Source organism: Cervus canadensis, chromosome 12 (genome assembly GCF_019320065.1).
Source record: "Cervus canadensis isolate Bull #8, Minnesota chromosome 12, ASM1932006v1, whole genome shotgun sequence".
Lineage (NCBI taxonomy): Eukaryota > Metazoa > Chordata > Mammalia > Artiodactyla > Cervidae > Cervus > Cervus canadensis.
Window position 1 is genome coordinate 57306823 of NC_057397.1, and position 24697 is coordinate 57331519.

At 32.9% G+C, this 24697-nt stretch overlaps 1 protein-coding gene across 33 annotated transcripts in view; it reads right to left on the reverse strand.

The window, feature by feature from the left end:
• RIMS2 (regulating synaptic membrane exocytosis 2) overlaps nucleotides 1-24697 on the reverse strand; it is a 586517-nt gene that overhangs the window by 225875 nt on the left and 335945 nt on the right. For all 33 annotated transcript variants that reach the window (XM_043483862.1, XM_043483859.1, XM_043483855.1 and 30 more), the window contains 2 exons: nucleotides 2938-3006; nucleotides 425-581 (listed from right to left, as the gene is read on the reverse strand). In XM_043483862.1, the coding sequence (XP_043339797.1) occupies nucleotides 425-581; nucleotides 2938-3006 (226 nt within the window). The remainder of the gene's footprint in view (nucleotides 1-424; nucleotides 582-2937; nucleotides 3007-24697) is intronic.

Consider the following 24697-nt stretch of genomic DNA (forward strand, 5'->3'; position numbering starts at 1 on the left):
AAGACCTGGAATTGCAGATTTCCAAGCAATTCTTCCCACTGCTTATGCATTTCCTTTTAGTCTTCTCATGATTGTTCTTAATTGTATTGCTCCAACAAATGTTTATTCTTTCCTATTTCTTAAAATGTCAATATCATTCATGAGTACAATTAGTTGAGTCTAACTAGATCTGCTCAATATATATGAGACTGGAATTTGCATCTTCTTTATGACTATGAACTTATAATAAAATCATATTTGGGTCATCCAAAATTACAAAGTAGCCCATATTTCGTATTACTCTCATTATATAGACTACTGACTAGCACATATGTTTTTCCCTAAATAACTTTTTTCTATAAGAACCTATCTTTTAAAATTTCTAATAATATTTTAAGATAAATAGGCTTATAATATCATCCTATAAAATGTTATGCTGTCTTACCTCTGTGGAGGAGGGACACTGGGTGACCAAGATCTAGTCCTTCCTATAACATCTACTCGGTGCGGAGACCCTGATGGTGAACAGTGGTTTGATGACATTACTTGTTCTGGCACTGACAATGTTGAGCTTTGAAGATCTCGACCATTGTGTCGATAATCTAAAGGTAGAAATATTAAGATTACAGTTACCCACACACTAAGATTTTTAGTATTTTGTAATTTACTGAAAAACATAAAATGTTAGTGAAAGGCTTTAAATATAGTAAATGTAAAGCATAATGAATAAAGCACAATGCTAACATAAAATAATATTTTATAAACACTTAAACTGAGAAGGAATGACAAATATTCAAATATTTAGACAGCTACTACATTCACTTTTTTACACAGTTAGTAATCTGCAATAAAGGAATTAAGCTTATTCTAAAGGCATTTTCATCTCTTCATTGACCAGAAGAGCTTCAAATAGTTCTCAACAACTATAAATATTTAGAATAATAACCTGACAAAAAGTTCCTACTTTGTATAGTGCATGCATGTTCAGTTGCTTAAGTCGTGTCCAACTCTTTGCAACCCCATGTACTGTAGCCTGCCAGGCTTCTCTGTCTATGGGATTTTCCAGGCAAGAATGGTCAAGTTGGCTGAGTTGGTAAAGAATCTGCCTGTAAAGTAGTAGACCCAGGTTCAATCCCTGGTTCGGGAAGATACCCTGGAGAAGGAAACGGCAACCCACTCCAGTATGCTTGTCTGGAGAATTCCATGGACAGAGGAGCCAGGCAGGCTACAGTCCATGGGATTGCAAAGAGTCGGACATGACTGTGTGATTAACTTTCACTTTCAGGCAAGAATACTGGAGTGGGTTGCCATGCCTTCCTCCAGGTGATCTTCCCAAACCAGGGATCAAACCTGAGTCTCCTGTGTCTCCTGCATTGGCAAGTTGGTTCTTTACCCACTGAGCAACCTCGGAAGCCCAATGTCTATAGTCTATATAGATATTTCTTTAAGAAATAAACAATATTAGAAAGCATTCTGAATATCATTTGAAGTAAATATTTAAACTTGGATTCCAAGTATTTGAAGTTATCTCAAAAATTACACTTGATTTCAAAATAGCAACACAGAGGATATTATACAGCAGTATATTGTTCTTCAATGGATTATTGAATGAATCATCATATAGCAAAAAATTAATACTACAGAGACAAGAAACAATGATGTTTTATGGTGGTTAAACAATAATGAGCCCAGGATAAACACTTTGTATTGTGTAGGCTTAAGAAATAATATTCTGCAATAGCAAAGATTATTCCAGAGAGTAGTAACCCAAATAATGAATGATTCCTAAAAAATTTTTTTTCAAAAGGTATATTCTTTAATAAATGGAAAAAAATAACATGATCATTTTTTTGTCATCCTGGAAGTAGAAAATAAAACAACTGAGATATGCCCCAAATGACATCAAGACAAAGAGCTTTAATGACCTGAAGAAGAATATTTTGGGTAAAAAAATCTGATGGGGCTAGATATTTAATAAAGAGAAGAAGTTGAAAAGTCAATCAATAAAATAACAGAATACAAGTAGAGGAAAATGCTAACAATCTCCAAGCAAGTTATGATGAGAAATATGACTTTACTAAGATTTAGTTGAAAAATGACAAAACATGAAAAATATTTTTGCAGTCTTAGTGAATTAATATATTATTCACCTTAGTGCAAAAAATAAAGGCTAAAAGGATAGTATTGATTTTTTTAAATGTAGTAAACTGATAGCAAGCAAACTGACTCACACTCTATCAAAATTTGTCCAACAAAAATTACCAGTCACTGATGCCATTGTAGCATGTCTACATACAACAGAACATAAATATTTTGTTCATGATAAAATTGGATATGCTTATGAAATTTGCTAGGCTAATTAAACTTCAAGCAGAAGAGAATCAAACATTTTATAATAGAGTATATTATATGTAAAAACATTCCAAAAATGTATTAAAAATAGCTATTTAGCTAAATTATTAAATCATCAGACAAATTTATAGCTATAAGTGAGGCAGTATTTTAAAACTACAATATCACAATTTCAAAATGCAGCTGTAACTGATACTTAATGTAACAACAATGAACAAAACTTTTTAAAAGTGCATTCAAATATTTGATACATGTGGCTGTTTGTGATAGTAAAGACATATTTTCCATACTGTGAGTTAAATATAAAGAAGCGTTAGTTAAACAGTAACTTCTCAAACTTATAATGAAATCCTTATTATTTAGTAATTTAAAAATAGAATATTGGTAAGTACTTATGAGACATCTTTCAGTAAGATTATTCAATCTAACAATCCATACAGGTATTCCAGCAACTGGAATCATTTAGTTTAAACTGCCATAAGGCTGTTTTTGGTGGTGGGGGATAAACAGGGTAGTCCTTTGTAACTCATTATATTTATCTATATATTTACATGTTCACTGGTAAATAATTATTATACTTCCTTCTTATTACTATAAAATTCTTACCTGATACTACACCAATTCCATCATCACAGTCATAATCAGAGACCTCACTATCACTTATTCTCTTTGATCCTATGAAGCAAAAAATAGCAATAATTAAAATTGCTGATTATTTAAGGAAAAGAAAAATCCTCACCAACCTAAAAAGCAAATGAAAGGATTTTGAAGGGAACACTTGAGAATAAAAAACAAGAAGAAAAGTCATCATAAACTCACAAACATTCATTTTCACGTGTATTTCATTATGTGAGGATATTATTTTTAAATGTGTAAGATAAAGTTCCTAAAAGGGTTAAAGCTTGAAATACTATTAAACAGTAAATAATATGTTAGTGATTTGATGCTAATTGATAAAAGACCTATACATAGAAAACTATAAAACACTGATGAAAGAAATCAAAGAGGACACAAACAGATGGAGAAACATACCGTGTTCATGGACTGGAAGAATCAATATTGTCAAAATGGCTATTCTACCCAAAGCAATCTATAGATTCAATGCAATCCCTATCAAGCTACCAACGGTATTTTTCACAGAACTAGACAAAAGAATTTCACAATTTGTATGGAAATACAAAAAACCTCGAATAGCCAAAGTAATCTTGAGAAAGAAGAATGGAACTGGAGGAATCAACCTGCCTGACTTCAGACTCTACTACAAAGCCACAGTCATCAAGACAGTATGGTACTGGCACAAAGACAGAAATATAGATCAATGGAACAGAATAGAAAGCCCAGAGATAAATCCACCAACCTATGGACACCTTATCTTTGACAAAGGAGGCAAGGATATACAATGGAAAAAAGACAACCTCTTTAACAAGTGGTGCTGGGAAAACTGGTCAACCACTTGTAAAAGAATGAAACTAGAACACTTTCTAACACCATACACAAAAATAAACTCAAAATGGATTAAAGATCTAAATGTAAGACCAGAAACTATAAAACTCCTAGAGGAGAACATAGGCAAAACACTCTCCGACATAAATCACAGCAAGATCCTCTATGACCCACCTCCCAGAATATTGGAAATAAAAGCAAAACTAAACAAATGGGACCTAATGAAACTTAAAAGCTTTTGCACTACAAAGGAAACTATAAGTAAGGTGAAAAGACAGCCGTCAGATTGGAGAAAATAATAGCAAATGAAGAAACAGACAAAGGATTAATCTCAAAAATATACAAGCAACTCCTGCAGCTCAATTCCAGAAAAATAAATGACCCAATCAAAAAATGGGCCAAAGAACTAAACAGACATTTCTCCAAAGAAGACATACAGATGGCTAACAAACACATGAAAAGATGCTCAACATCACTCATTATTAGAGAAATGCAAATCAAAACCACAATGAGGTACCATTACACGCCAGTCAGGATGGCTGCTATCCAAAAGTCTACAAGCAATAAATGCTGGAGAGGGTGTGGAGAAAAGGGAACCCTCTTACACTGTTGGTGGGAATGCAAACTAGTACAGCCGCTATGGAAAACAGTGTGGAGATTTCTTAAAAAACTGGAAATAGAACTGCCATATGACCCAGCAATCCCACTTCTGGGCATACACACTGAGGAAACCAGATCTGAAAGAGACACGTGCACCCCAATGTTCATCGCAGCACTGTTTATAATAGCCAGGACATGGAAGCAACCTAGATGCCCATCAGCAGATGAATGGATAAGGAAGCTGTGGTACATATACACCATGGAATATTACTCAGCCGTTAAAAAGAATTCATTTGAATCAGTTCTAATGAGATGGATGAAACTGGAGCCCATTATACAGAGTGAAGTAAGCCAGAAAGATAAAGAACATTACAGCATACTAACACATATATATGGAATTTAGAAAGATGGTAACGATAACCCTATATGCAAAACAGAAAAAGAGACACAGAAATACAGAACAGACTTTTGAACTCTGTGGGAGAAGGTGAGGGTGGGATGTTTCAAAAGAACAGCATGTATACTATCTATGGTGAAACAGATCACCAGCCCAGGTGGGATGCATGAGACAAGTGCTCGGGCCTGGTGCACTGGGAAGACCCAGAGGAATCGGGTGGAGAGGGAGGTGGGAGGGGGGATCGGGATGGGGAATACGTGTAAATCTATGGCTGATTCATATCAATGTATGACAAAACCCACTGAAATGTTGTGAAGTAATTAGCCTCCAACTAATAAAAATAAAAATAAAAAAAGATAAAATCTATTGAAAAAAAGCCAAGTCAAAAATAGCTCAATCAGTTTTAGATGCTTTTAGACAAATGCACTTAAATCTAGGTAAATTTCAAAATACAATGTTATATTCAAAGACATTCATGTGTCTTTTTCTAATATTCATGACTAATGAATTAAATATACACAATTCTTTATTTTTCACATTTATGGAGAGGAATAATAACCTAAGACATCTTAAACATCCTTCCTTACTATTACTTTAGTTGTTTCTCTGTTGCTTTAAGAAAGATATGAGAAATAAATCATCTACAAACTAACGTATGCATTGTGAACTGTGTTATATTTTCTAAGAAACAATCTAAGACAGAATAATAATAATTATCATAAATCAATAGTCTTGTGTTTTCCTTACAAATCTCTAACAAAACTTTAAAAGTTAATCATGCTATGGCAAAACTCACATTAAACTGAATTAAGTAGAGCTTGATTGGCTAAATGCTAAAGCAGACTGCCCTCACTCTTAACTATGACATACATTTCATATACCAATAAACACATAATAATTTTGTAATCTTTTCTCCTACATGTGTCTGAGGAATAGGTACACCATACATAAGAAAATCTTTTTACTAAAGCACTTCTTCCTTCCTTGGTATCAGAAAATATTTAATGATAAATGAAGACAGTGTTTCTATTTCAAGAGGACTTGTTTTGTCTGTCTACTTACACAGCACATTACTCATTACATAGATGAAAATCTTATCAGAAAATAAATGCTTTCCTGTAAGGTTTATAAAACACTGAAAGCTCATGTTGTGTAAAATAGCAATAATTAAAATGTTCAGCCACTGACACAATTGCTTTCAAGGAATGTCTTCCAACATCTGAAACCGCCCCCTAGAAATACACTCTCTCTATATTTTGCTTGTTTGTTGTAATCCCTGCCCTCTTGGGAAAAGAAGTCTTTTTTTTGGACAGGAACTGCAGTTCTTGTTTTTCTCCTTTTAATGGTTAGGTAGAAGATGCCTATCTTTTTTGGTTATGTGGTCCCACTGAATTAATTCACCACTATTTTCCTTCCAAATCCATATGTCATAAGGTTTTAGACCCAATTGAATCTGAGGCTCTTATTGTTGCTTTGTCGCTAGGTCATGTCCAACTCTTTCGTGACCCCATGTACTGTAGCCTGCTAGGCTCCTCCTTCCATGGGACTTCCCAGGCAAGAACACTGGAATGGGTTGCCATGTCCTTCTCCAGAGGTTCTTATAGCACTGGTTAATATGGAAACCACAGATATCTGACAACATCTCAACAGAATGATCACAAAAGGATTTATAGAATTAGGACACACATTGTAAATAAACTTACGAGAAAGGAAAAAGAATACAGATGAGGCTATGGAGGAGAGAGTTAAGAATTGCTCAGCTGGTAATAAGATTTCACCTTGTAAATGATTAAGGAAAAAGCAATGATTATTTTAATGCTACTGGTTCAGCATAGAGCATAAAGATTACATGATTTTTGTCTTGGTCAAGGGAAGAATGATACCAACAAAAGGTCAAGCTCATTCTATTAGCCTTTATGTGCTTTCCTGTGTGTGTGAGACGGTAGGGGTTGGAGTAGGAGGTAGGGCATACATGTGGCTTATAAATGCTCCTTTCTTTCAACTCTTGATTACTTTCCTGAAGGAAGTCTTGATTTGTTTTGATATTAGTCCTATAGAGGTTAAATATATTGCAGTTATGTTCTCTCTATGCGGATCTTATCTTTTCATATTTTGATGAATTCAAGTACTTAAGTTTAATGGCACTGAATATATCAATCTTTTCTTTTAAAACTGTTTTCAGGGTCTCCTTTAAGAAATTTCCAGAGCTTATATACAAGTACAGAGATACTCTTATTTCCTTATGAAAGATTAAAAATGTTGCTTTGTGCATTTATATCCTTGTCCATCTTGAAATGAGTTTGTGAATGACAGGAGATATGGATGCAAATTCACTTTTTCAATATGGATAACATGTATCTCAGCACTGTTTATTTAATCATCCTCTTTCCACAATGATCTGCAATGTGACTTCTTTGTTATAAATAAATGCATTCTATCTGCTAGGACTTGTTTGGTGCTCTACTTGTTTACCTTGTACAAGCTGATTATCTCTAGACCAATAACTCACTGTCTTTGTTATTACAATGTTACATATTGAAATGCAAATAATTCACCTAATTGTTCATATCTTTGATTTTTCTCCTTCCCTCTTTGCTCTTCCATTTAAATTTCAGATTCAGGTTATCAAACTGCACAAAAAACATTCTATTGGGATTTTGACTTGATAAATACATTAAATCAAAACATCAATCATCATTTTACAGCATTGTTTTATAAGCCATGAATATGGCATTCTCTTTCTTCAAGTTTTCTTTAGGATCTCTCTGAAATTTAACTTTGGTCACTCAAATTTTCGTTATTTGTTGGATTTATCCTTTGTATCTTATCATTTCTATTGATTTTAGAAATACTGTTAAAATGATGTTTTCTAACCTAATTGCTCATAAACAGAAATGCAGTTTTATTGTAAAATAATGTTAATCAGCCAACTTGTTAAAGTCTCTTTTTTCCCTGTAGTAGTAGTGCACTAACCATGCACACATGCTCAGTGGCTAAGTCATGTCTGACTCTGTGACCACATGGACTGTAGCCCACCAGGCTCCTCTGTTCATGGGCTTTTTACAGCAAGAATACTGGAGTAGGTTGCCATTTCCTCCTCCAGGGGATATTCCCAACCCATGGGTCCAACACACATCTGCATGGGCGGGCAGATTCTTTACCACTGAACCACCTGGGATATCCCTCTCCCCTTATTTTTAATGGCAACCAATGCCAGTATTCTTGCCTGGAAAATCCCATGGATGGTGGAACCTGGTAGGCTACAGTCCATGGGGTCACAAAGAGTTGGACACGACTGAGCAACTTCATGCTTCACTTTATTTTTAATGGTTTAGTTAGTATTTTCCTATGGAGACAATCTTTCTTTCCAGCCCTAAAGCCTTTTTTCCTTTTTCTTGCCTTTCTATGCTAGTAAGTTCAATACTGGAAAGAAAAAGAACTTTCACATTTCTTTCTAATTCTGATTTTAAATAGAATTTTTCTAATATTTCTCCATTAAAAGTAATATCTGCTGAATTTACATCCTATCAGATTGACCCAAATCTTGTAAATTCAGTGATGTTTCATAAATGATTTTCAATTTTTATTTACAGTTGATTCTGGCCTGTTTCCTTCCTTGTACTAATCTTTTGGCTTAAAATCAAAGTTCAGTTCAGTTCATTTCAGTTCAGTCGCTCAGTCGTGTCCGACTCTTTGCGACCCCATAAATCGCAGAACGCCAGGCCTCCCTGTCCATCACCAACACCCGGAGTTTACTTAACCTCATGCCCATCGAGTTGGTGATGCCATCCATCCATCTCATCCTCTGTCGTCCCCTTCTCCTCCTGCCCCCAATCCCTCCCAGCATCAGGGTCTTTTCTAATGAGTCAACTCTTCGCATGAGGTGGCCAAAGTATTGGAGTTTCAGCTTCAGCATCAGTCCTTCCAATGAACACCCAGGACTGATCTCCTTTAGGATGGACTGGTTGGATCTCCTTGCAGTCCAAGGGACTCTCAAGAGTCTCCTCCAACACCACAGTTCAAAAGCATCCATTTTTCGGCACTCAGCTTTCTTCACAGTCCAACTCTCACATCCACACATGACCACCGGAAAAACCATAGCCTCGACTAGACGGACCTTTGTTGGCAAAGTAATGTCTCTGCTTTTTAATATGCTATCTAGGTTGGTCATAACTTTCCTTCCAAGGAGTAAGCGTCTTTTAATTTCATGGCTGAAATCACCATCTGCAGTGATTTTGGAGTCCAAAAAAATAAAGTCTGACACTGCTTCCACTGTTTCCCCATTTATTTCCCATGAAGTGATGGGACCAGATGCCATGATCTTAGTTTTCTGAATGTTGAGTTTTAAGCCAACTTTTTCACTCTCCTCTTTCACTTTCATCAAGAGGCTTTTTAGTTCCTCTTCACTTTCTGCCATAAGGGTGGTATCATCTGCACATCTGAGGTTATTGATATTTCTCCCGGCAATCTTGATTCCAGCTTGTGCTTCTTCCAGCCCAGCACTTCTCATGATGTACTCTGCATATAAGTTAAATAAGCAGGGTGACAATATACAGCCTTGATGTACTCCTTTTCCTATTTGGAACCTGTCTGTTGGTCCATGTCCAGTTCTAACTGTTGCTTCCTGACCTGCATATAGGTTTCTCAAGAGGTGGGCCAGGTGGTCTGGTATTCCCATCTCTTTCAGAATTTTCCACAGTTTATTGTGATCCACACAGTCAAAGGCTTTGGCACAATCAATAAAGCAGAAATAGATGTTTTTCTGGAACTCTCCTGCTTTTTTGATGATCCAGTGGATGTTACACTAGCCCAACTAAATATAGAAAATTAGTCCTATTTTATTCTCTGGGAGATTAATCTGTAGATTTAAAAAATCTGTTCTTTGAAATTTTGATAGAATTTATCTATAAAATTACCATTTCTTTGTGTGAATATTTTAAATTACTAATTCCATTTTGTGGTAGATGTAGAATGATTAATTCAAAATTAGTAAATCATATATTTTAAAAGAATTTCTTCACTTTAAATTTTCAAAGTGTTTGCTATGACATTTCTGATTTTATTTTATAATGTATTTTCTGATATATCAATCATATTACCATTTGAATACTAACTGTACCTTCTTTTTATTCTGCCATAAATTTCATCACAGGTTTATTTTGTCATTCACTTAAAGGATTAAATTTTGGGCTTCATAATCCTAACTAGAAATTAGTCTCTTGTTTTATTGATTTTTGCTCTTACTTTAAGGCTTTCTTTCCTTGGATTTTTATGACAGAGGACAAGATGGTTGGATGGCATCACCGACTTGAGTAAACATGAGTTTGAGCAAGCTCTAGAAGTTGGTGATTGACAGAGAAGCCTGACATGCTGCAGTCCATGAGGTTGAAAATAGTCGGACAAGACTGAGCAACTGAACTGAACTGATCTTTTTCCTAAAAAACTGGATGATTACATTATAATTTTCAAGCTTTGAACACTTTGTTAATGTAAGCATTTCCCCGAGTACTTCTTTGCATTACACAAATATTTGTATGTAAATATGCATTATATTTTCTTCATGGGTCTAGAAGATATTTCCGTACTTGATTAAATTTAAGACACTATTGACTGATTAATCCATGACAGATGCAGATATAATAGATCTTGAAAAAAATATTCTTTATTGTATGTGTCTATTTTTAAAATTTATCAAGGCTATGGGTGTAATATATCTCTTTCTTTAAAAATTGACATAGTTGATTAGCCTAAACCATATCAATTCTTTGAAATCTGTCAAAAATGAATTATTGAATAGTATATTAATAATTCTTTAAAATGTTTCTTGCATATAAGAGAGGAATATGAATTCATTAAATGTTAGGTTTAGAGTTCTTTAACCATGAGATAAATTTGTTAATTCCATGGTTTGTTTTGTATTGTCCCTAAATTTTTGTTTGCTTGACCAATAAATGGTTGAGAGAGAATTACATTGCACTTTCTTTTAATGGTTGTAAATTTGCTGATTTTTCTCTCTAGTTCTATTTAATGGTTACTGAAGCTGTTTCATTTATATACGCCAAGTTTTAAATTATTTTACTAGACATAATCATTTGAAAAAGTTTAACCTCAATTATGACAAAATGTCTCAGGAACCTAGTAAGAAGGAAACTTCTTCAAACTGATAAGAGGTGTTTACAAAAAACCTGCAGCTAACATAACCCTTAATTATTAAATACCGAATGCATTCCCCCTAAAAGAAAGAACAAGCCAGTGATATCCACTAAAACCCCCTTCAATTCAATATTGTACTAGTAAGATACAAGGGAAATAAATGAAAGGCATACAAACTAGAAAGCAAGATGTAACATGATCATGTAAATTAAGTCTTAAGGAAACTATTAAAAAGTTATTAAGACTGACTAATCAATGAATTTAGCAAAACTCTAGGATACGTATTCAACATACAAAAATGAACAATGAAAAATTAGAAACTTGTTTTCAAAACCACTATCATTTACAAAAATATCCAAGCACATGAAATATTTAGGAATACATTTAATATTAAATCTACAAAACATGTATGGCCCAAACCACACTACCGTATTAGTTTCATATGGCTGTGGTAACACAGTACCAAACACTGTGAAGCTCAAAAACAACAGAAATTCACTGTCTCACAGTTCTGGAGGTTGGAAGTCCAAAATCAGGGCGTCAGCAGTGCCATGTTCATTCCGATGTGCTCATTCTCTTCCTAGGGAGGAATATTTCCTGTTTCTTCTGGCTTCTAGTGTCGCCCACAACCTTTGGCATTCTTTCACTTGTAGGTCCATCACACAGTCATTTTCTCCCTGAATGTCTTCAAATTGCCTTCCTTTGTGCATGTCTGTCTCCATGTCCAAATTTCCCCTTTTTATAGGGTCACCAGCTATATTTGATTAGGGTTTGCCCTTGTGGCCTCAAGAAAACTTTATTACCTCTGTAAAGACTCTATTTCCACATAAAGTCACAGCTGAAGGTACTGTTTAGGACTTTAATAACATATTTGGGGAACACAATTCAACTCATAACAACTGCTGAAAATTAAAGAAAATTTAAATAAATGGACAGATTTTTCTGCAAAGTTGGAAACCAGAAGTTGTTAGACTAACATTCTCAGAGGGCTAAGAGAAAACAAAAATTATTCTCAAATTTTATATAAAGCTAATCTTTCCACCAGGAATGAATAAACAAAAATATATGCAGAGAATCAAAGTCTGTTTCTAGTTCTTCATTGAAAGAACTTCTTAAAACATGTGTACCTCAAAATAGAGAAATCAATCCCAGAAGAAAGGGGTGAAAAAAAGGAGAGCAGAGAGAGTTGTAAAAATTCAGATAAATAGAAATAAACTTTGAATTAACAAAATGTCAGTAATTATAATAACTACTAATTTAGAAGCAGAGGTAAAATCCTGGCAGGAATGTTTTAAATGGTAGGAGTGTGGCTGTGAATCAGATTGATTTTTAAAGTTCTGATTTGGTTAGGAAAAAAGGTAGCAATATTAGTATTACTTTGTTAAGGGCACATGTTATGATTTCAGTAGTAATACTAAAAGGATAAAGATTAAAAATAAAAAAGCAGAGTGCACAGAATATGCTAGAAAAAAATAATTTCCATATATGTATTTGTTTGTGTATACATAAAACATCTCTGCAAAAATAGATACTGGTAACAATGGTTCATTCAGGAAAAGAGAACTAGATGTTTGAAAAAATAAGGGAAATAGATTTTCTTTTAACTATACACACTTTTGAATTTATACCCTATGAATATATTAATTAAAATCAGTAGCAAAATTTTACATGTTTTATCTGTAGATGAAAAGCATTTATGTTCTCTATTTGTTGGGAATATGTTCTATGAATTCAAGTTGGTTAACTGTGTAGTTCCGATTTCTGGGAGGTTGTTACTATAACTTGGGTTTTTTAACTTCTCACTTCAATTTTTTCTGATTTTTATAATAGGTGTGACATAACCAAGTCGGCTCCTTTGGCTCCTACCGCTTTCTCCAGGCCTGTGTCAAGCGCAGTTGCACACACAAGACACCGGCTTCTTCAGTCAGTCACCCCCAACATCGTAGTTAGACATAGACACTGGTTCCAATTTGTCCTCACAGGTTCTAGTTTTCTTTGATTAACCTGGTTTTCATGCATGCTTTCTTTCCAACCTGACCTATGCCCAACTTTGGGACCCCCTACTGGGTGAACTTCTCTACTTTTCACTAGCGCCACTTTGTGGTCTCAAATGATTCTACTCATATTCTTCAATTATATGATTTGCAAATACTTCATTATCTTAACAGTGTCCTTTAAAGAAAAAAGACAAAAACGTTTTTTACTTTGAAGAAATCCAATTCATTAGTTTCTTACTTAATGGAACACAATTTTGGGGTCCTAAGATATCTCTGACTAACCAAAGGTGACAACGGTTTTTCCTAGGAGTTTTATACTTTTAAGGTTTGTGTGTGTGTGTGTGTATGCTCAGTCGTGTCTGACTCTTTTTGACCCCATAGACTGTAGCCCACCAGGCTCCTCTGTCCCTGGAATTTTCCAGGCAAGAATACTGGAGTGGGTCGCCATTTTCTTCTCCAGGGGATCTTCTTGACCCAGGGATCCTGCATTGGCAAGCAGATTCTTTACCACTGTGCCACCTGGGAGTTTCATAATTCTAAGGTTTACGTTGATCTATTCTGAGTAAACTTTACAGTGGTGTGAAATGTGGATAGAGGTTCATTTTTAAAATCACTTGATCTTTTGTACCTGGCACTTGATTTAGCATAATTTCTTTTTTAATTCAAACACATTGTTGTATGTATTAGTACTTTTCCCCCTGTTATTTATAGTAATCTGCTGTATGAATACTACTTTTTGTCCATTATGAATAATGCTATACACTCATGTACAAGTCTTTGAGTGGATATTCATTTTCATGTCACCTGCTTGTCAGTGAGTTGCTGGGTTATATGGTAAATTTATTTTTTTTAATAAACCATCAAACTTTTTTCCAAAGAACTATACCATTTCATATTTCTAGCTGTAAATATATTAGGGTTTCAACCTCTCAATATCCTTGCCAAAATTTGTTATTCTTCTTCTTTCATATTTTATTGACTATAGTGGGTATGAAATGATAATTCCTTGTGGTTATAAATTATATTTCACTAGCAAATAATGACTTGGGGCATCTTTTCATGTGCTTATTTGTCATCTGTACATCTTCTTCCATGGAAATACAATACAAATTTTTTTGCCCACTTTTTGATTGCATTATTTGTCTTGTTATTGAATTTTAAGTTCTGTTTATATATTGCAGGTGTAAGTCCTTTGTCAGATATATGATTTGCAAGTGTTTTCTCCAAAATACTTTGGAGTGGCTCATCTTTTTACCTTCTTAATGGTGTCCTGAAACAAAACATTTTAAAATTTTATTAAGTCAAATTTACTTCCTCATTCTTCTACTGATTTTGTTTTTGGTATTGGTATGTAGACATCTCTGCCTAGCCTAAGGTAATATAGATCTCTCCTATATTTTTTATTAAGAGTTTTATAGTCTTAGCTTACAGTCAGGTCTTTGATATATTTTTAAGTTTATTTTTGTGGATGTGTGAGATAAGTTCTAAAATAATTTTTTAACATGTGGATATTTGATTGTTCCTGCACTATTAGTTATAAAGATAATACTTTTTTCACTGGGCTTCCTTTGCACTCTGTTGAAAATCAGTTGACCATAAATATGAGGGCTTATTTTAAAATTCTAAATTAGATCACATTTATTTGTAGTTTGTCACTTGACCAGCACCACACTATTATGATTACTGCAGCTTTATATGTTTTGAAATCAGGAAATATAAGATTTCCAAATTTATTTTTGTTTTGACTGTTCAGGATCTTTTGCATGTCTATATAAATTTTAAGATCAGCCTGCTAATTTCAGCAAAAAATATCCTGCTTAGATTTTGATATGGATTACACTGAATCTAAAACTCAAACTCAGGAAGAACTGCCATCTTAATAATATTGAGTCTTAAATCCATGAATGTGAAATATCTCTCAATTTATGTAAATTATCCATTAATTTTTCAACAATTTCTGTGACTTCTTTAGTATGCAAGTTTGCAATTATTTTTGAAATATATTCACAAGTATTTTAATTTATTTATTATAAAATGAATAAAAATATGCTAAATTTCCTTTTCAAAATATTAATGGCTAGTATAAAAGATACAATTGAGTTAAGATATTGTCCAATTATCTAGGAACCTTGCTGACATTGTTTATTAGCTTCAGTAGCTTTCTAAGGATTCTTTACAATTTTCTATATACAGCATCATGTCATTTGTGAATAAAAACAATTTCACTTCTTCCATTCCATTTTGAATGCCTTTTATGTATTTTTCTTGCTTCACTATTTTAACTAGAGTCTCCAATCCATTGCTGAATAGAAATGCTAACAGACATCCTTGCTTTGTTCCTAGTTAGGGGGAAAGCATTCAGTCTTTTACAATTAAAAATGGTGTCAGCTGTGGGTTTTTGTAGGTTCTTTATATCAAATTGAAGAAGTTCTCCTCCATTCCAACTTCACTGATAGCTTTTTTCATGAGTGGGTGTTGGATTTTGTCATAGCTATTTCATCTTTTCATAAGATTATGCGGTTTTTGTCCTTTTTTCTATTAATATGGTGAGTTGATTTTTAGTTAGTAAACCAACTTTACATTACTAGGATAAATCCTTCTCAGTTATAGTGTATAACATATTGCTGGATTCGATTTACTAATATTTTGTTGAGGATTTCTTGTTATGTTCATGGATCTTGACTCTAGATTTCCTGTGACATGTTTGTCTGACTTTGGTATCAGGATAATACTGACCTAATGGAATTAATTGGAAAATAATTCCTTTTCTATTTTTCTCAAAGAATTTGAGACGTATTGGTATTTATTTTTACACGTACCAGAGAATTCATCATGCTCATCACTGGTAAAGCCACCAAGCCTAGGCTTTTATTTGTGGGGAAATCTTCATTACTGATTCAACTTCTTTATATGTTATACATTTATTCAGATTTTTTTTATCTGTTTCTGTAATTTATGAATCTAGAAATTTTCCCATTTCATCTAGGTTGTTTAATTTCATAGCATAAAAGTGTTCATTATATTCCTACGTGATTCTCCAGAGTATTCCCTTTAAATTCTGTTAAATTAGTAGTGAATTCCAAAGCATTTCAGTAATTTGTGTCATTTTTCTTGGCCAATTTTGTTGAGCTATTCAAAAACCATAGTTAATTCCTTTTTTATTTTTTAAAAATTGATCTAGTCTAACAATCTCTATAAATTTTCTCTAAGTAACTTGAAGCTTTATTATTACATGTTTAAATGTTGAGAATTGGCATTATCTCTTGATCAATTTACCCTATTATTGTTATAAAATAAACATTGTCCCTGGTAATATATTTGCTCTAAAATCTAATTTGTCTAATATAAGTAATTCATATTTCTTTTAATGTATATTAGCATGTTATATCTTTTCTATCCTTTTCATTAAAACTCCTTGTGTTTTATATTTATAATGGGTTTCTTGTAGGCAGCATACGGCTGGGTCTAAAAAAAATATCCAATCTCTGCCTTTTTATTCTAATATTTTGACTATTTACACTAAATGACTTGATTGGCTTATATTATCAACTTACTATTTCTTTTCTATTTGTCCCTTTGTTCCATTTTCCCTCTTTTTCTGTATTCTTTTGGATGAAATGGTTAATTTTCTTGCTTCATTTTCTCTTTTCTCCCGGCTTATTAGCACTAACACTTTATTTTGTGGTTTGAGGGCTTACAGTATACATATTTAACTTATTACAATCCACTCTCAATACACACACTCAGTATTCCATAACAACGCTACAGTCACACACTTCTATTTCTCCCCTCTTTACCCTTCTGCTGCTGTTGTCATGTATTTCACATGTACTGCAAACCCTATACGTATTGCTATTTGTTCAAATAGTCAATTATATTTAAACATATTTAAACAAGAAAAAATCTTATATATTTACCCATGAAGTTACCATTTCTGATATTCCTCTTTCTTTAATATACATTCATATTCTATATCTCTGTCTGGCATCATTATTCTTCTTTTTGATTATAGAAGGATTAAAGGACTTTCTTTAACATTTGTTATGGTACAAGTCTTCTGGTGATGAGATTTTTCAGCAGTTGTGCATTTGAAAAGATTTTATTTTGCTTTCATTTTTGTAGGAAATATGAATGGTCATGAATTCTAGATTGATATTTTTTCTTTGAGTATTCACACTGTTTCCTATGCAAAATCTGCAGTCTTCTTTACCTTTATTCCATAGTTACGTGTTGAGTTTATTTTCTCTCAATCTTATATGATTTTTTATTTGTGACTTGTTTTAAAGAACATAATTTTAATGTGCCTTGGTATATTATTTATGTTTCTTGTGCTTGGAGTTCGGTGACATTCCTGGATATGTTGGTTTATGGGTTTCCATCTAAGTGGGCAATTGATCAGCCATTATTTCTTCAAATACCTTTGTGCTTCCCCCTCTCTTCTCCTGTAGGGACTTCGGGACTTAAATTACCTGTGTATTAGATAGCTTCAAAGGTCCATATTGTCAAAGCTATGGTTTTTCCAGTAGTCATGTACAGATGTGAGAGTTGGACCAAAAAGAAAGCAGAGTGCCAAAGAACTGATGCTTTTGAACTGTGGTGCTGGGGAAGACTCTTGAGAGTCCCTTGAACTGCAAGGAGATCCAATCAGTCCATCCTAAAGGAAATCAGTCCTGAATAGTCATTGGAAGGACTGATGCTGAAGCTGAAACTCTAATACTTCGGCCACCTGATGCGAAGAACTGACTCACTGGAAAAGACCTTGATGCTGTAAAGACTGAAGGCAGGAGGAAAAGGGGATGACAGAGGATGAGGTGGTGAGATGGCATCACTGATTCGATGGATATGAGTCTGAGCAAGTTCCAGGAGTTGGTGATGGACAGGGAAGCTTGGTGTGCTGCAGTTCATGGGGTTGCAAAGAGTTGGACACAACTGAGCGACTAAACTGAATTGTTACAGCTCTTATTTAATTTTGGTTCATCTATGTCCTTTTAATGATTCTTTTTTTCCTTTTCTACATGCCTGGTAATTTTTAATTGGATGCCAGCCATTGTGAATTTTACATTGTGTGTTGGATGCTTTAATAGTCCTTTAAATATTCTTAAGCTTTATTCTACATGGAGTTTTCAAAGAAATACTTTGATCCTTTCAGTTCGTGCTTTAAAAATTTTTTTAATGTTATACTGTGTTCTATGGCTAACTATTCTTCACTACTGAGGTCAGACATTTCTGCATACTCAACACAATATCCTGTGAAACTGGATGTTTCCAGACTCACTTGAAAAAAAAAAAAAAAAAGACCCTATTCTCAGGTATTGTTATCTCTAATCCTTTTGGGTGGTTCTTTTCCCAGCATTGGGTAGATTCCTCCATTCATTCATCAAACTCGTCTGAACACTTGAGAGGGATCTTCTGTGGATCTTTGCATTCCCTCTTTGCATAGTTCTCTCCTTTCCAGGATTCTGTCTCCCTGAATTCAGCTTCATCGCCCTAATTCAGGGAGTCTGTAGGTTCCATCTGGGCTCCTCACACTATGCTGTGTGCAGGAAATTCTCTTAAACAGAATTAGGCAAGGGCAATTATAGGGTTCAACTCATCTTAGTTCTCTCAGTAGTTCTTAGGGTTCTCTTAGCAGTAGCCTGATGCCCAGTGTTATTCAAAGAGTTGTTTCTTGTACTTGTCCATTTTTGTTGTTGTTTAAGGTGGGAAGGAAAGTCCAGCCCCTTTTACTGGTTGTAAACAGTTAAGTCCTTCTTCATTTACCTCATTTTCATTTAGGGACTGAAAATTCAGTCCACTATTCCTGTGGTTTTAAATAACTTTTTTCCTAAGCTTACTTAAGTTAATTTTTTAAACAAGTTCATTAAACTAAATTTAAAATGTTAACCTTATTAAAATTGTTAAAAACCAAGAAAAAGCTCAGTAACCAGTTAAAAAACTTACCATCAGTTTAAATAGCTTGGCATACACTCTGCATGTATGAATTTAAAAGTCATAATACATTGGAGTAAAAAAACCTAAATCTATTAAGTTTTCCTCAAAAGATATGAGAAATGGCTAAAATGATGGAAACTACCGCAAACATTGCAGTTTTAATTATATTTTAATTTAACATCCTTAGAACATTTAACACTATTCCTTCATAAGTCAAAAATATAGCAAATTGCATCCATATATATTCAAAAGTTCTGAGACAGTGCACATGGTAACACAATAACACACTAAAACATACCTCATTGATGAAATAATACCATACTAAATGAGACAAGAGTAGGCACACTAAAATCACAAATCACTATATTTCAAAAAAAGGTTTTTAATACCAAAATAATAAAGATGTCAACATGGGAGATACTGGAAAAGCTCTATAGGTAGAAAAAGAAAGCTAGTGACATTTTGTTTAGGAATTTACATATGCACAATAGCCAGACAAAGAACAAAACAGCAAACCAATTAAACTGTGCATATGAATTCATGCATTAAACACTGTGCATGCTAAAATTTACCTGAATTATATGAACATAAGGCTTTATCTGGAAAAAAAATTAAAATGTCAAAATAAATTTAAAACTCTTTATGCAAAAGGGATATTAAAATCTAATTTCTGCTTCACATCACAGACTGTCATTTAACATTTTCATTTAAACGTTTAAAAGGCCATACTAATCAGAATAAAATAATGAAGGAAGATACATCATATCTAAATTAGTAAATATTTGAATTATAAATTTTAGTAGGAACTTTGAATACATGAAACAATTAGAGGCTAAGAGAGAAGCACAAATTAGAGATGGCACATAAAATAAAAAAATTAATAATAGGCCTGCCTTGCATACTAATGATTATTAATTCTATTTTATATTATATGGCCATATAACATATTAAATGTAAGACATAACTGTTATACACAGAAATTTGGCACACAAGAAGAACTAATAAATTGAAGAGATAATAGAGAAACATTACTAATTTTGGAATTTTTGATTTTGGAAAAAGTATATCTTAAAACTGACTTCTTTTTGTACAAAGAAAAATGAAAATTCATAAAGAACAAGCTATTTTGACATTCTCATTCAATAAAAAATATAATTCATAGAAATCATCACAGTTAAGTTATTAGAATACAAATTAGTTAGATTCATCTATTTCTAAATATTTACCAAGATTCAAAAGGTAGCACAATATTAACAAATTGTTTTTGCATTTAAAAGAAGAGTAAATTATCATCTGAATATACATCAGAAATTTAAAGGAATATATGAACTATCATGTCAAAAAAATACTAAGTAGTGAAAAAATGCCATATTATCTGGAAAAAAGTAGATATTTATCCTAACACATCTACGTTGTTAGCTGAAAGACAATACATCACAGGAGGACAAAATAATAAGTTCTCTAATTATTATGGAATTAGTTTCTAATGTTTAATTAAAAATTTTAAATGTGAATGACAATTCTAAACTTTACTTAACAGATAGAAAGTAGTATATTATACTTAACAGATAGAAAGTATATTATCCATTACTATATATGATTAATCTGTCCCATTGGTAATCTATACATTGCTGGAATTATATAAAGTATTTTGAGGAAAAAAAACCTTTATTCTGGACACTATAAAGGAATTTCATAAAACACAAATATAAAATTGTGGAAATAAGAAAAGAGTAGTTAAATAATTTAAGTGTATTAACATTTTCTCAAGGGCATATTTTCATAAATTAACAAAAAACTGAATCAACTAGATTAAACAAGGATTTTAAAAACATCAACACAAACTCTAATTCATTTGAGAAACACTATTAATCTATCTGGTTTCAAACTTACCTTACAACATTTTCATAAAAGAAAGACTATATTCATCATAAATGTTGTAAGGTAAGTTAGAAACCAGATAAATTAATAGTGTTTTTCAAATGAATTACAGTTTGTGTTGGTTTTTTAAAACATCCTAGTTTTTTATAATCTTCTCTGTTTCCTTCTATTACTTTCATATATCAGCTTGGTTAAACATTTATGTTTTCTAGTCCCTTAATATTTCAAATTTTTTTAATTCTGAAATTAATCCTAGTATACAATATAAGGCAGTGGTGTGCTGGTAAAGGTTTGACAACTATCTCTCTGGTGGAAAAAAAAGCCTTGATTTGTAGCACATGCCTATTTCCATAATGTAAAAACTCCCATACAGCCAGTTTCAAGCTACCAAAGTCATCGTATGTGAAGGGAAGAGATGAATATACAATTGGCTCTATCTCCAGCATACCACTGGAAAAGAATTGTTGACCATACTGAAATTTAAATATAATCGGAAGAAATAATCCCAGAGGATGTTACTATGGTAAACAAAGTAAAAACACTGATGATTCATCAAGACGTTTAAAATTCTTATTATACCACAAAGGAAAAGACAACTCTGAGAGTAACAGCAATTTTTATCCAAAAAAGAAAGACAAAATAAGAAGAGATAAAATTACAACAACTTTCAAACAAGAAAAAAGGCAGAAGATTAAGTAATATTTTAAAAACTGTACAAAAACATATCACATGTAAATAGCTGATATTTCAAAACTGTCACATAAAGAGGTAATCACAAAGCATGCAGCAAAAAATTGCAGGAAAATCATGAGTTAATAAATGAAAATAACATGTTACTTTATAAAAGATTTAATTGCTACAGTGTATGCCTAGAGTTCTGCAGTCTGTGGGGTTGCAGAGTTGGACACAACTTAGAGAAGGAATAACAACAACAAATAAAATTTTAAATTGTAATATGAATTATTATATAATACTTCCTTAAAACATTGAGCATAATTGTAAATCTAACTAAATATCTATATCAAAAAAGTATTTTACGTGCTGATTCAATTAACATTTTCCCTGGTTTTAAAATTCTCTGTAGATATCTTTGTATCATATCAATTACTGTTTATTAAATATTTAGAATGATGATATTCATAACCATACTGATTTGCCCACATATGCAAAATCATATTAATATATCCAAACCCTAGTATTTATAATGGATATATATATATATTAAAAAATATTTTTGGAATGTTTAGTAAAAAATAAAAATATATTTTTGGAATGTTCTCTGTTCTTCATGTCATTCTGCTGTCTGTATTCTTCAAAGGTAACTTTGAATCAGAAAACTTTGTTCTTGGGAACAGTGTCCAGATGTAACAATGCGTCCTTGATAAAACCGAGGGTATGTGCATTGATAATATATAATGCCTTTTTTCTCAAGAACATTATGAAAGTACAATTTCATATTCTTCCTGCATCTTGAATGATCTGGACATTATGGGTTAATGACAGATTTAACTGATATAAGTTTACTAAAGTGAAAGTGAAAATTGCTCAGTCTTGTCAAACTCTTTGCGACCCGGTGAATTGTAGCCCACCAGGCTGCTCTGACCATGGAATTCTCCAGGCAAGAATACTGGAGTGGGTTGCCATTCCCTTCTCCAGGGGATCTTCCTGACCCAGGGATTGAACCCAGGTCACCTGCTTTGCAGGCAGATTCTTTACAGTCTGAGCCACCAGGTTTACTATGCCCTTCTTTATTTCAAAGGTATTTGAGAATTTTCTGTAAAGCACTCTGTTGTTGAGAGGACCCCTCATATAGTTTGTTAAGTCATTTATATCATTATTTCAATTATATACCACTCAGAGATGGTCTTATGTGATTTTCTCTTTTTATTACTATTGGTCTAATAAATATGCCCTTGGGAAGAAAGGAACAATGAAATAATCAGTCCAATTTCCAAGAAGTATAAGGCTTAATTCATTTTTAGTATATACAAATGCAAGTGATTTCTGCATATTGATTTTGTATCCTGCAACTTTGCTAAATTTACTGATTAGCTCTAGTAATTTTCTGATACTATCTTTATGGTTTTCTGTGTACAGTATCACATCATCTGCAAACAGTGAGAGGTTTACTTCTTTTCTGATCTGGATTCCTTTTATTTCTTTTTGTTCTCTGATTGCTGTAGCTAGGACTTTCAGAACTATGTTGAGTAAGAGTGGTTAAAGTGGACACCCTTGTCTTGTTCCTGATCTTAGGGGGAATGCTTTCAGTTTTTCACCATTGAGAATAATGTTTGCTGTAGACTTATCACATAGGGCCTTTACTATGTTGAAGTAGGTTCCTTCTATGCCCATTTTTTGAAGAGTTTTAATCAAAAATGGGTGCTGAATTTTGTCAAAGGCTTTTTCTGCATCTATTGAGATCATCATATGGTTTTTATCTTTCAATTTGTTAATATGGTGTATCACATTGATTGATTTGCATATATTGTAGAATCCTTGCATCCCTGGAATAAACCCAACTTGATCATGGTGTATGAACTTCTTGACGTGCTGCTGAATTCTGTTTGCTAAAACTCTGTTGAGGATTTTGGCATCTACACTCATCAGTGATGCTGGCCTGTAGTTTTCTTGTTTTGTGTTGCCTTTGTCTGGTTTGGGTATCAGGGTGATAGTGGCCTCATAGAAAGAGTTTGGAAGTATTCAATGTAAGTTTTCACTGTCAGTATTTAGAATGAAACATTTTAACAAGTTTAAGACAAATAATCAAAGGATTATACTATTTCTTAAAACTGCATAAAGGGCATTACTATAATCAATACAGAACAAAAGACACTAATGTTTTTAAACTCCAGCTCTTTCTTCACAAATATTGTAAAATACTTCTTATTTTAAATGATTTCAGAGAGTGAATATGAATGTTTTCTGTCAAGGATATAGCTCCTCTGTCTTTTTAAAATTAAAATTTATGTTCATTATTTTAAGAATCACAACTTATAAAAAAAGTTTTCAAATAAGGAAAACAGATTAGATGTAAAAATATTGCAAGATACTAATTAAAGCTTACATTTTTATTGCAGATATTTTCATAATAAGTAGACAAATAGAGGAAAGCCATATCCCCCTAATTTTTTCATTGCAATTTACTGCTTTCTCTAATATTTACTATGTTTAACTTCCTCCAATTCCAAAATGCACGTCTACATTTATAAGCAAGATAGACATTTGTTTATACGATACAATGAAGATAATTCCCTCCCCTCAAAGCACATTTTCCCCTTGTTGTAGCACATCAGAAGAAGTAATAAATCACGTTAAGATGCTATTCCTTTAATTCTTATACCCTCAGGTTCTATTTAAAAATTAAAATATCCTAATCCTTAGCCTGGCACACAATGCTTTCTGCAATGAGTCTCATCATAATAAATTTCTTTATGTGTCTACCTTCCCAAACTTACAGTTCACTTCTCTCACCTCCATTTATTAAAATTCTACTTATTCTTTTCAGATCTAGCTGAAATGCTCATCACAACTTGCACTATTCTCTCATATTTCTAAATTACTACAGCACTCCACAAAAGCTTACAATTTTAATTTTACAACCCTCCTTCTTACATATGATTTTAAAAATTATACAAAGTTAGAAATTAAGTGTTGCATGACCACATACAGGGATAGAAATTATGTTTTATTATAGACTTTTGTGTTTCTTTGAATTAGGGACATATATCTTTCAGGACGGAAAGCTATGAGAGATGGAGATACTACAGGCTTACTAATGAGATTATGCTAAAAGACAGAAAAGAAAGAGGAATGTAGATGGCTAAAAAGAAGGCAAACCCTGCTAAAGGACAAGATTTGGCAGGATCTGTAAGGAGACAACGGTTAAAGAGCCTTGTAAATAATAGGAACCCATGCTCTAGGACTTCTCCAGAGTCCAGTGATATTTTAGGGTTCCAGGATAGCA